Source organism: Macrobrachium nipponense, chromosome 26 (assembly GCF_015104395.2).
Source record: "Macrobrachium nipponense isolate FS-2020 chromosome 26, ASM1510439v2, whole genome shotgun sequence".
Classification (NCBI taxonomy): Eukaryota; Metazoa; Arthropoda; class Malacostraca; order Decapoda; family Palaemonidae; genus Macrobrachium; species Macrobrachium nipponense.
Genome location: NC_087215.1, coordinates 20,184,185 through 20,197,237, shown reverse-complemented (window position 1 = coordinate 20,197,237; position 13,053 = coordinate 20,184,185). Strand labels below are relative to the sequence as shown.

The 13,053-nt window shown below is 39.4% G+C and overlaps 1 protein-coding gene and 1 long non-coding RNA gene across 3 annotated transcripts in view; both read left to right on the top strand.

Annotated features, from left to right (window-relative positions):
- The window catches only part of LOC135200048 (uncharacterized), a 60,330-nt gene extending 48,594 nt beyond the window's left edge, over window positions 1–11,736 (top strand). For both annotated transcript variants that reach the window (XR_010311193.1, XR_010311192.1), the window contains exons 2-3: window positions 7,928–8,064; window positions 11,540–11,736. This is a non-coding gene — a long non-coding RNA (uncharacterized LOC135200048). The remainder of the gene's footprint in view (window positions 1–7,927; window positions 8,065–11,539) is intronic.
- Window positions 11,737–11,790: 54 nt separating this feature from the next.
- Window positions 11,791–13,047, top strand: LOC135199587 (gastrula zinc finger protein XlCGF57.1-like; the record flags this gene model as incomplete). The annotated part of the gene is made up of 1 exon (XM_064227742.1): window positions 11,791–13,047. A coding segment is annotated over one exon (1,257 nt), but the record flags the coding sequence as incomplete, so codon positions are not given.
- Between the last annotated feature and the right edge of the window lie 6 nt (window positions 13,048–13,053).

Sequence of the window (13,053 nt, the reverse complement as noted above, 5' to 3'; positions counted from 1 at the left end):
TGGAACAACTGGCAAAAGATTACCTGTTCCCACCAGTGAATTTTCTGATGAAAGCCCTGCACAAACTAAGATCTTTCACAGGGCAGGTAGCATTGGTGACACCCAATTGGCCAAAGAGCAACTGGTTTCCGCTTCTACTAGAACTGAATCTCTGGCCCAAACAGATCCCCCGTCCAGAACTGACACAAGTAATACAAACTTGGACTGTGTCAGCTTCCTCAAGAATTCTGAGTGCCCTAACTTTATGGACTTCATGAAGTTTGCGGGCCAAAAGGACGCTAGTATTGATCCACTAAACATCTTATTCATAGAATCAGATAAAAGAGAGTCGACGCTCAGGCAGTATGATTCAGCAGTGAAGAAATTGGCCATTTTTCTAAAAGGTTCAGATGCTCAAAATATGACTACAATCTGGCAGTTTCGTTCTTTAGAACTCTTTTTGAGAAAGGCCTAGCCGCTAGTACCATTACTACGATCAAATCAGCTGTAAGGAAGATTTTTCAGCTTGGCTTTAATATTAACTTGTCAGATTCATACTTCTCTTCTATTCCAAGAGCATGTGCACGCCTGAGACCAATAGACCGCCCTCATACGGTCTCCTGGGTTTTGAATGATGTACTTAAATTAGCCTCAGACACTGATAATGAGTCATGCTCATATATAACCCTTCTCAGAAAGACCTTATTCTTAATGGCTCTGGCTTCAGGTGCCAGAATATCTGAACTCTCGGCTCTCTCTAGAGATCCAGATCATGTTGAATTCCTCCCGTCGGGTGAAGTATTACTATCCCCAGATTGGAAGTTCTTGGCTAAGAATGAGGACCCACAAAACAGATGGGCTCCATGGAGAATTATTCCTCTGACACAAGACACATCATTGTGTCCTGTTATTACCCTTAAATCCTATCTGGCCAGGACTTCCGAAAAATCTTCAGGCACCCTTTTTATTAGAGAGAAAGGTGGTACGATTTCTTTTAAAGGTATTAAACAACAAATACTCTACTATATTAAACAGGCCAACCCGGATTCAGTCCCACACATCCATGACATCCGAGCAGTGGCTACCTCCATTAACTATTTTCACAATATGAATTTCGAAGACCTGAAGAAATATACTGGTTGGAAATCTCCAGCAGTATTTAAACTCCACTATCTCAAGAACTTAGAGGCCCTTAAATTCTCAACAGTGGCTGCAGGGAATGACCGAGTCTTATCAACTCCTTCCCTTAGCCCTTTTTGTCAGTCCTTTTTCCCATAAATACTCTCTCCTTCCTACCTGCCTCGCTCGTATTCCCTGCCAACCCTCTCTCTTCCGGGCCGGGCTGGTCTGTTTGCCATCCCGTCACTGGAACTTGTACATAGCATTGAGACCATGTTGGTATCACTGACATGTCTGTACAGGCAGTCCCCGGGTTACGACGGGGGTTCTGTTGTTGAGACACGTCGTAAGCCGAAAATCGTCGTAAGCCGGAACATTGTCAAAATTCCTAAGAAAACCTTACTTTTAATGCTTTAGGTGCATTCAAAAGTATATAAACTGCATTCTTATTGCATTTTTCATCAAAACAAAACCTTTAGATATTGATTATTTTGCATTTTTGGTGTCATATTTCATCTGCCAGATCAGCGTTTGTAGGCGTCGTAACTCTGGAACATGCGTCGTAACCCTGGAACATGTGTCGTAACCCTAGAAATAATTTCTTATGAATATAATTGAAAAGCGTCGTAACCTCGTAACATCGTAAGCAGAGACCGTCGTTACCCGGGGACTGCCTGTACATACTCTATTGTATATTGCTTCAGATACCATTCTATTATATTATTTTATTATTACTAGTTTAAACTCTAGTTTAAGTCCTAGTTTTAATTAGTAAGTAAGTTGTCTGCCTTATTACTGCGCACTAAATTTATTCTTTAAGTGAACCTTAGGTTTCATTATCCCTTTTATATACTTGTTTGGTATCTGTTAAGCTCGGATGGCAATTCTTTGATACTTTTTCACCGGTAGACACTGGTCGAACCCAGGAAAGTGATTTTGACAAAGGAAAGATCTATTTCTGGGGGAAGACCTGTGTTGCCCGGTGAACTCATCCCTTCTTTCCCAACCCTTAGCCAGTCCAAGCTTGGGTGTCTATTCCAGGAATGAAGATGGCAGGCGGGTAGTAGTAGTAGTAGTAGTAGCGAGTGCGAGCGGAAGGTAAGGGGAGTAACCGTTGTAACGGCTCTCGCCGTGGGAGGGACTTTGAAAGGAATCTTCTAATTGGCAATCCCGCTCCTTCCTCTAGCAAGGAAGGAGACTGGCAAGAAGACCTATTGGTAGTGGCTTCCACTCGCCCTAGTGCTACCCTCAGCTCAATCACCCCTTGGGGTGATTGAGCTGAGGGTAGTAACTTCAGCATACCATGCTAGCTTTATTTCTGGTATATTTAGGATCTATTTATACTTAGAAAAGTGAGCTACAGGAACTTTTCACCGGGCGACACAGGTCTTCCCCCAGAAATAGATTTTTCCTTTGTCAAAATCCCTTTTTCAACATGGGCGTCCCTGTATCTGATTTTAAAATTACCATTCGATTTTATTGTAGAGACCAGTGGCAGGCCCACTGGTCTACTTTAGATAATAATCTTAAAGCCGATTAGGCCTACTGTTCATCCTTGGCCTCATAGCCGGATGGATAGAAGGTCCGAGATAGTTTTAGCTAGATTGCATATTGGCCACACTAATTATACTCACGGGTATCTAATGATGAATGGAGCGGATAGGCAGGTTCCTCACTGTGGATTTGACTGTGGTGCATATTTTGGTGGAGTGCCCTCATTTTGAAAACAAACATAGAGCTTGTTTGCTGGCAAATAAGACTCTTGCCGATATTTTAGGTGAAGGTGCTCAAGCAGAGCAAATTATGACATTTAAAAAAAATATTGGTCTTTTTTATGAATTATAATTTTGTTCCCTTAATTGTTTTAGGTTTCTTGTTCGAATTTTTATGAATGAATGAATTGTATGTTAGGTTGGTTGTGTACATGTTTGTTTGTTTGATAGTGTTTTTTTTAAAGAGCCCGAAGTCTGACTCTTGATCATGCAGCTCATATACTCCGATCAAGTTGTCAGAGACAGGGCACTCCTCCTCGCTCTTATGACCAGGAGGAATATCCCAGGTGTGTAGAACTCCAGTCAGTTCTAGAGGTTCACTCACATTCTTCCCATCAATCAGTGAGTCTTCCTTATGTAAAGGACCGAGGGTTTGTATGTCGTGTAGGAACAAATCACAATTTTTGAAAGTAAATTGTATTTTTCCTAACTACAAACCTGAGGTCCTTAACAGTTATGCCCACCTCATGCTACCCCTCAATCTGAACCTGAGCCGAAAGGAAAAGTGGAGTATTTACATCCGGGCAGGCGCGCCTACCTGCCTACCAGACGGTAGTTACTGGCTAACCTCCTTGTTCAAGAATTTAACAACTGTAATTCCAGCCTACACTGAAAGTAATTCCTTATGTAAAGGATCTCAGGTCTGTATAGTTAGGAAAAATACAATTTACTTTCAAAAATTGTGATTTCAGTTGAATTACAATTACAAGCTTGCCGTTACACACAGCCCCACTGGAAAGGGGGGACGTGGCTTAGACAGGCAGAGATGCCGACTAGTCAATTTCTTCACTCCAGATGCAACCATCTCACTGGGTTTCAGCGAATGTTCTTGTTCCTAGTTAGCGTAAATGAATATCTGGATACTTTACTCATATGAAATGAAGTCGTATTGTTCGTGTTACAACGTAATTTTAAGTCCAAATTTGACTAATACAACTCATTGTAAACTAGTTTTTTCCTCTGTTAATAGATTGCAAAAATTTCAGCGATTCCATTGGTTTTCACTCGTTTTGATCGGTATTAGGAGCTTTACATTATTTATTTTTTCATCGATGTGAAAAAACAGTAAATGAGTTCTTTCATGCTGGTAGTTTTTTTTTTTTTTTTTTTTTTTTTTTTTTTTTTTTTTTTTTTTTTTTTTTTTACTATGGCTGTGTTTGGATTCATATAAAAGCTTGGGAGTTTTATCCATGTTGCCAGTGCACGTAATAGTACCTTATCAGCTTCAGCTACATTTACAGTTACAATTATATTACCATGACGATCTCACAGCGAGTAAAGTGATTACAGAAATTATTACTGTCCTATTGTATATTACACCATTGATAACATACCTATGGAAAGTATTTATTGTCCTACACTGATTGAATATAATTAACGGATGTTGCTATGGGATTCGGTCGTATTAGCAAGCAATGTAGTTTCTCATTCGGTTGTTCATAGCTGTACATGGTTATAGTACAACAAGTATATCGTTAAGACAATACTTATTAACTTAGTAGATGGTAGAGAAGTTAGACGATTGTAATTTGGTCTCTCTCTCTCTCTGCTTTCCTTTTTACTTTCCTCCTTTCATATTCTTTCTTCATCTTACTCTCCAACCTCTCCTAACACTTGATTCATGTGCAACAGAGGGTTTTTTTCCTCCTTTTACACCTTTCAAATCTTTTACTGTCAGTTTCCTTTGCAGCGCTGAATGACCTCATAGGTCCCGATACTTGACCTTTGGCCAAAATTCTATATTCAACTCAACTCTCGCTGGAGCGCGATTTACAGGAACCTACGAAAATATTAATATTATTTCTCTCGCAACATGCTCCTGTTATGAGTTGCATTATCCAAGTTATAGGCACATATCTGTAAGTTAATTCTTCTGGTATGTGACTGAGATGAATAGTACGTTCTCTTAATTAACCTGGAACTAGGACAGCCTTTTGGGCTTCCCAAGAGTTTCCAGTTTTGATTTTGAGATAACTAGTGGTATTGTTTCCCAACAACACCACAGCATTTGTATAATCACTGAACTGGAGGGTTTTCTTCCCTCCCATTTCGGTTAAAATGCAGAAGCAGAGTGTATCATTTTTTATGCTCGATGGTTCTAGCTGAACACATTCCATTATGTAATGCACTACCAGGCAACTCGGTATAAGGAGTCGAGTGAGTGGCAGAATACTGCTCTCTCTCTCTCTCTGAGATTCTGTTTGTTTTAGTGTTATTTCTCCTCTGTCGAGGATTAACTACCAGTTTGAATCTCTCTGCCTGGCAATCACAGACTTAGGTCTCTGGGTTGCTCGGAATTCTCGCATAAGGCCCATGTCTCATGCTCCACATTTACCATTGCAAGAATTTTCAGACAGAGATATATCTCATAAGACTCATTATCATCTTTGTTTACTCCATGGTATAACAGAATTCTGTAGCCTAGTCTTCTGATTCATCACTCCTGCCCCATCAGCCGCTGCGATGACGCAGAATGATGGTCTTCAGACAATTTGAGTTTTGTCTTCTGATATACTTTTTCTAATTTGTAAGGTGTTCAATTATTCTTTGTTCACCCCGAATTGAGAATGGATAATAGAAGACTCTGCCTGTTCCCCACCCAACTAGCTCTGCTTCCAAAGTAAATAGAAGATTCCTCCCTGATCCAACCCACAAGAAGCAGTTATTCAGGCAGTACAATCCCTGTGTTTTCATCACTGAAAGACTCTGACTTCATTGCAAGCTCCGACTTTCTCACCGAACAGCAATTAAATAGCGGAATAACTTTTTCAGTAAAACACCTGGTTGGTGTCATCAATGAGACTTTTTCTATGACTAGCATCTTGAGTTTACTTTTCTCGATTCAACTGTGAAGAAGTAGGTCCACATTCACCTTTGTCATTCACTAGTAATATAGTATTGTTTCTCCTTGGTTGAGATTCACCTACTGATGAGAAACTTCTGTCTTACCATCACAAGGACCTCGGTCTCTAGAGGGGATTTGACACTCGTTTAATGTGCACATGCCTCATGAGAATCAATTCTTTCAACATCGTTGGCAAACAAAATAGATGATTTGCATGGTTCATTCTCGGCATAACCCTTCAAATGGCAGGTGTCACGTCGTGACTACGTCTCGGAGACTCGGATGTGCAATAATTCTGTTTCTGTTGACGAGTCTGAATCCTTCATGATCTCCTGCGCTGTGGACTTTGTATTGGTTGATCCAGATCAGTCATTACTTTGTCCTATTGGTATGTTGCTGAACCTATGCAGGATTGACACCCTTCATTGAGTGTCAGTGCCTTTATCCACTGCAGACTGCCAATGCAGAAGTGTCCAACGACATGTCTTTCTCGGAGTCTTACGAGATGGTGAGAGACTTCTCTGCACTTGGATACGTCTAGTGGCTGGGTACATTTCATCACTCCGAAGAATATGTTGGACTGGAAGATAGATGATGTATCATTGCGACCATATATCTCTCTTCCATCGGGTCTGCCCACAGGTCCTTGGAACCTCTTTTCCTTGGACCGGTGGTGGATGCTTACAGGTTGTGTTTGCTTATCCGGCTCCTTCAAGAGGACAAGTTACATCTTGCCTATGATGTGTGGTTCTAGAGGTAAGAAGGATACGAGAGTTACTGACTTCTCCACCTTCCCTTCCTTGTCCTGCTACTCCTCTTCCTTCAGGTTGAGGATAGGACTCTAAATTATACTTGCTAGTTGGGCGAATGATGTGGTAAGCTTATACATCGAGCATCCTTTCTATATTTCTTATCAGAGTCGTAGAAGCAATCCAGCTCCCTCCTCAAGCAAGGGGAGGAAGGAGACTGGCAATAATGCAAACCCTTCCCAGAACTTGTCATTAATGCCTCCGACTCTAAGATATTCTTCCCAGCCCTTTTCCGGATGAGTTACGAATCCTCACTCATTTTGAAAAGGCCCAGAGGTCTGATTCTTGATCATGCAGCTCATATACTCCGATCAAGTTGTCAGAGGCAGGACACTCCTCCTCACTCTTACGACCTGGAGGAATATCCCAGGTTTGCAGAACTCCAATAAGTTCTAGAGGCTCGCCCACATTTCTCCCACCAATCAGTGAGTCTTCCTTATGTAAAGGAACGAGGGTTTGTATATCGTGTAGTAACAAATTACAGTTTTTGAAAATGAATTGTATTTTTCCTAACTATACAAACCTGAGGTTCTTTACATTAATGCCCACCTCATGCTACCCTTGAATCTGAAACCTGGGCGGAAAGGCAAAGTGAAGTGTTAACATCCGAGGAGGTGGACCTACCTGCCTACCAGACTAGAGTTACTGCCCAACCACCTTGTTCAAGAATTTAACAGCTTTATTCCAGCCATGCTGAAAGTAATTCCTTATGTAAAGGACCTCAGGTTTGTATAGTTAGAAAAAATACAACTTACTGCCAAAAATTTAGATTTTTGGGGGTCTGGAATACATTAATTTTACTTACGTATATTATTCCTAATGGGAATTATTGTTTCGGTTTTCGTGGGATATTCTGGAATGGATTATGTACGAAAACCTAGGTTCCACTGTATCTTGTAAAACTCCCCACAAGGGGTTGTGAATAGTTATTTTTATTGCAGTGGCCTACCGAACAATTATACAGTTGTAGGTCCCCTACAGCTGTATAATTGTTTGGTAAGTATGCAATAAAATTTCATTTTATTATAAAAATTTCATTTTCAACTTCTCATGGAGGGTAGGGAAAATTTTTCAGAATCTTTTTTCTCACACCATGGGCATTTGCATATCTTCTTTCCTTTGGTGTGTTTTTTCTTAAATTGGCCAACCTTTAATGTTACCCAGCCTGGGGTGCAGCATATTGATTTTTTTATCCCCATCCACTAAGGCTTTAGTGGTTACAAATACGTTTTTCCACACACATATTTTACTTCTGACAGCCTGACCGATGCCTGAACCGGGGACTTACGGATACATTTGCTTTAGTCGGTAGGATGAATATTGATTGTTACTTTGGAAAAATTTATACTAATGTAAATTAGATACCTTTCCTGTATGTTTATAGTGATCAGTTTCTCTTGCAGATAAGTCGTGACGCTCCAAAGGCAGACTTGGTTAAGGGTCCTCTGAAATTGAAGTTGAGTAAATAACTGTCAAAAAGGAAGTGCATTTTTTGGTTTTGGTGGGAACTTGTTGTGAATGCTGTCCATTTTATTTTTCTGTAAGTATTTAAAAACTATTTGTACGTTTATGAATACTGTTGTTCATGTACTCTAAAGTTTAACTGTTGAAATACAAAATTATTTGTTCCCACGGGGATACAAACCTTCGTCCGTTATATGGGAGTACCAGCAGTCCCCATGTTTTGGCAGATATCTGTTCCTACAGGTTGTAGGTCGAAAGCCGGCATAAGTTGGAATAATAAGTACACAAAATCAGCGGCATAGCATCACGTTCGTACACGAACACAAACCTTTGGTCTTTACATTAGGATATTACTTACAGTGCAAGGTGGGAATGGCTTTTTAACTTTAAAAACAGGGTACTATAATTAACTACCAATGGTAGGGATGGGAGCCCCTTCCACCCGTTGATACCAACTCACTTTACTTTCTGCTGTCGCCAAGTGCAAATGTCTCCTTTACCCAGCTGACTGTTTGACTTAACATATTTTTTATTTTCTTTGTGAATACTTGTGAAATATGAGTTGTTGTTGTTTTGCTTATACATATACTGATTTAATGCAAACCCATGACTTATCTGAGCCTAGGGAGAGGAAACTGCATGTTGTGATGTTTTGCCTTGGCGCTGACAGACCCTGCATTCATCTCCCCTCTTGAGATAGATCATCATACCCCTGCACTCTGCGCAGAAAGCGTGTACAGTGGTACCTCGAGATACGAAATTAATCCGTTCCGAGGCGGCCTTTGTATCATGAGCTTTTCGTATCTTGGATCGCATAATCTCCATCTTAGTCTCCAAAGAGAGCATCTTCTTCTTTCCGTGAATTTCAAGTTTCTTGGGACCCATGACTACGTATATACTGTATGTAATTATGTCATGTAGTATGTATACGTATGTAGTAAAGTTCTCACACAACACGATAAAGTATACTACAACAAAATCACTAACGTATTTACGTTAATAAACGAAATCGTTAGAACGAACAAATAATAGGTGCGTACGATACAGATGATGCCTTGCAGTGGCCGAAGAAGCACGCCGCTACGTAGATGCATCATGGGAGGGATGCTGACTAATAGGAGAGAAGGATCTCTAGGCGGTGACTAGCATCAGGAACCAATGGGAGAGCGGGAGGATGGTGGTGAGTCTACTCAGTTGGCGGCGTGAGTTTCAAAATTGTTATCGGTGGTCCGGGCGAATCTCGGACTTTACAGCAACAACCTATTGTATCTTGAGCAATTTTCGTATGTAGAGCTGTAAAATTTTTCATACATATTTGCTTTCGTATCTCGAGTTTTTCGTAGGTTGAGCCTTTCGTATCTCGAGGTACCACTGTATAACCAAACTAACCCTTGTTCTGAGTGTTGTATTTGGCCGTTGGAACAAAGGGTGCAATTTCCATGGGTAAGGAGAGGGAAAAGGGCTTCTCCAGCATTTTCAGATTGCAACACACCAGTAATGCCAAGGTCTCTCTCTGAGCCCTTTCTGCCCTCAGCCAAACTGTCTCCTGTTGTTGCCACTCCTAAGGGAGCTGTCTCCCCTTCACCGTCTCTTACTGCTTCGTTGGTAGAGAGTCAGGGTGGGGGCCATGACCCAGTACGACTTTGGGATGGGGGGAAATTCCCCCACTGCTGAGAGGGAATGCTCCTCTTAACCTGACTTGTCTTGCAGGTGTGGTGGAGCCTGAGGAGCTAGGGGAATTATGGCTCTCCCCAGGCCTCCTGTCTGTGAGAATGGAAGCTGGAAACTCAGGTTTGCCTTTAATCAAATAAAAAAATGACAATTTGGGGGACAAACATACCAAAGTCACAGTTGATTGATCTTCAGTTTTAGATTCCTCCATGGAAGATGAGGGGAAGCCATATATTGGGATATATATATATATATATATATATATATATATATATATATATATATATAGATATATATATATATATATATATAATATAGGATATATGTATATATATATATATATATATATATATATATATATATATATATGACTTTAGTATGTTTGTCCCCCAAATTGTCATTTTTTTATTTGATTAAAGGCAAACCTGAGTTTCCAGCTTCCATTCTCACAGGATGTTGAATATACAGTCAAGGCCCGTGATTCCTGGGGGATCGGTACCACAACCCCCTTGCAAATCGCTAAGATTCATGAATACTTGATGACCCTTTAAATACAGTTATAACTGTCTATTTTGGTAAAAAGAAACCCACAAGATGATTGAGTATAATCTGTTTACTTGCAAGTATTTACATAGCATTTTTGCTAACACTAGTACGTTCAGGCCCTATCTGTGGCCCTTTCTGGTATAAAGGGAAATTGTTGGAATGAGAGGAACCACAGAAGTAAACCTTTTCATTCACATTATAACAAAATCTACATCTCATGGAATGGTAGGCTGCACCTGGTAATTTTGCAAGTTCAGAATAACCTAGCTTATTTTCAGCCTGCTTCCAGTGACCCTGCATATCAAATATTCTTATACAAAACGAGACTCCTCATGACATATTCCACGAGACCAACTATGTACGTGTACTTCCTAGCATCACAAATTATTTCTAAAATGAAAATTTTGAATCAATTTGTATTTTTCATAACTTAAGAACCTGAGGTCTTTACTTAGGGGGAAATCTTGGGAGTACTATTATAAATCTACTTACAGAAAAATGACTCTTATACTAACTACATGTGCAATTTGAGGTAGAAAAGGGTAGTACTTTTCATTAGAAAAGCTCCTTCAGCTAGGAGTAGGGCTATTACAATAGGCAGTCGTATATTTTCTTCTCTAATACTCTTCTTTCCACATTCCACATCAAAGCTCCGATGGTTGGTCTTCTTCACATTTTATATGCCAGAATGTACATTTTACATCAACTCCACCATAATCAATATATTATATATATATATATATAATATATATATATATATATATATATATATATATATATATATATATTGATTATGGTGGAGTTGATGTAAAATGTACATTCTGGCATATAAAATGTGAAGAAGACCAACCATCGGAGCTTTGATGTGGAATGTGGAAAGAAGAGTATTAGAGAAGAAAATATACGACTGCCTATTGTAATAGCCCTACTCCTAGCTGAAGGAGCTTTTCTAATGAAAAGTACTACCCTTTTCTACCTCAAATTGCACATGTAGTTAGTATAAGAAAAAAAAAAAAGTCATTTTTCTGTAAGTAGATTTATAATAGTACTCCCAACCCATGAAGGAAAGGTGCTGTTCAATTGATTGCAAAATTAGAGTAAGTCGGGAATTGTGGTAAAGGTTAAAAGGCAGGAGCGGTGGTGTTTATAGTCGACAACTTTGGATGGGCTACAAATTTTGTTGCTTGGTGATGTTTTATTTCTTTTGAGAACAAATAGTATCCAGATGATCATTGCATTATGATATTTGTTTTCTCAGAGGATGCTTATTTTAGAGTTGTTATGAACAGTGTTATTCAGAACATGTTGATCTCAGAGTGTTTATTTTATTTCAGATTATTCCAAACAGAGGAAAATACCTTCAGGTCCTAACTAGAATTGAGTATTGTACAGAGAACATCCAGTGAAAATGGAAGGTGAAAAATCGCCATCATTGCTGTTACTCAAAGAAGAGAAGGAGAATCTGGAGGAGGGTCTAACTGAAAACACAGGGGAAGGCTCTTCGTTTGCAGACCCCTTCTTAGAAGTCAAGGCAAAAGAAAACCCAAAAATTTTTTGACAGTGGTGAATTTGATGTGAACTGTTTTTCATCCCAGGTTTATTAAAGTACGAGGGGGAGAGCTCTCCAAGCTGGGATGATGAAAGTGGAAAGGAAAAGCTCTGTATTGCAGAAGAAAATAGACATTTGGGTAGAAGCAACACAGCAGGGAAGCGAATAACTTGTGCTGAATGCCAAAGGACATTTTCAAAAATTGGCAACCTGAAAGCCCACATGAGAACTCATACAGGAGAAAAACCATTTACTTGCCCTACATGTCAAAGAAGTTTTACTCAAGTATCTAATTTAAAAAATCACATGAGAACTCATACGGGAGAGAAACCATATACTTGCTCTGTATGTCAAAGAAGTTTTTCTGATTCAGGTGCCCTCAAATGTCACATGAGAACTCATACGGGAGAGAAACCATATACTTGCTCTGTATGTCAAAGAAGTTTTTCACATCAAAGAAGTCTTATAGTACACACGAGAACTCATACGGGAGAGAAACCATTTACTTGCCCTACATGTCAAAGAAGTTTTACTCAAGTATCTAATTTAAAAAATCACTTGAGAACTCATACGGGAGAGAAACCATATACTTGCTCTGTATGTCAAAGAAGTTTTTCTGATTCAGGTGTTCTCAAATGTCACATGAGAACTCATACGGGAGAGAAACCATATACTTGCTCTGTATGTCAAAGAAGTTTTGCTCATTTACCTCATTTAAAATCTCACATGAGAACTCATACGGGAAAGAAACTGTATATTTGTTCTGTATGTCAAAGAAGTTTTTCTGATTCAAGTGCTCTCAAATGTCACATGAGCACTCATACGGGAGAGAAACCATTTACTTGCTCTATGTGTCAAAGAAGTTTTACTCAATTACCTAATTTAAAAACTCATATGATAACTCATACAGGAGAGAAACTGTATACTTGCTCTACATGTCAAAGAAGTTTTTCTCACCAAAGTGATTTCACAAAACACATGACAACTCATACGGGACAGAAACCATTTACTTGCTCTATTTGTCAAAGAAGTTTTCCTGAGTCAGGTACTCTCAAAAATCACATGAGAACTCATACGGGAGGGAAACCATACACTTGCTCAATATGTCAAAGAAGCTTTTCTCAATTATCTTATTTAAAACCTCACATGAAAACTCACATGGGAGAGAAACCATATACATGCTCTGTATGTCAAAAAAGTTTTTCTCGATCAAATTATCTCAAAACACACACGAGAACTCATACGGGAGAGAAACCATTTACTTGCTCTCTATGTCAAAGAAGTTTTAATCAATTATCT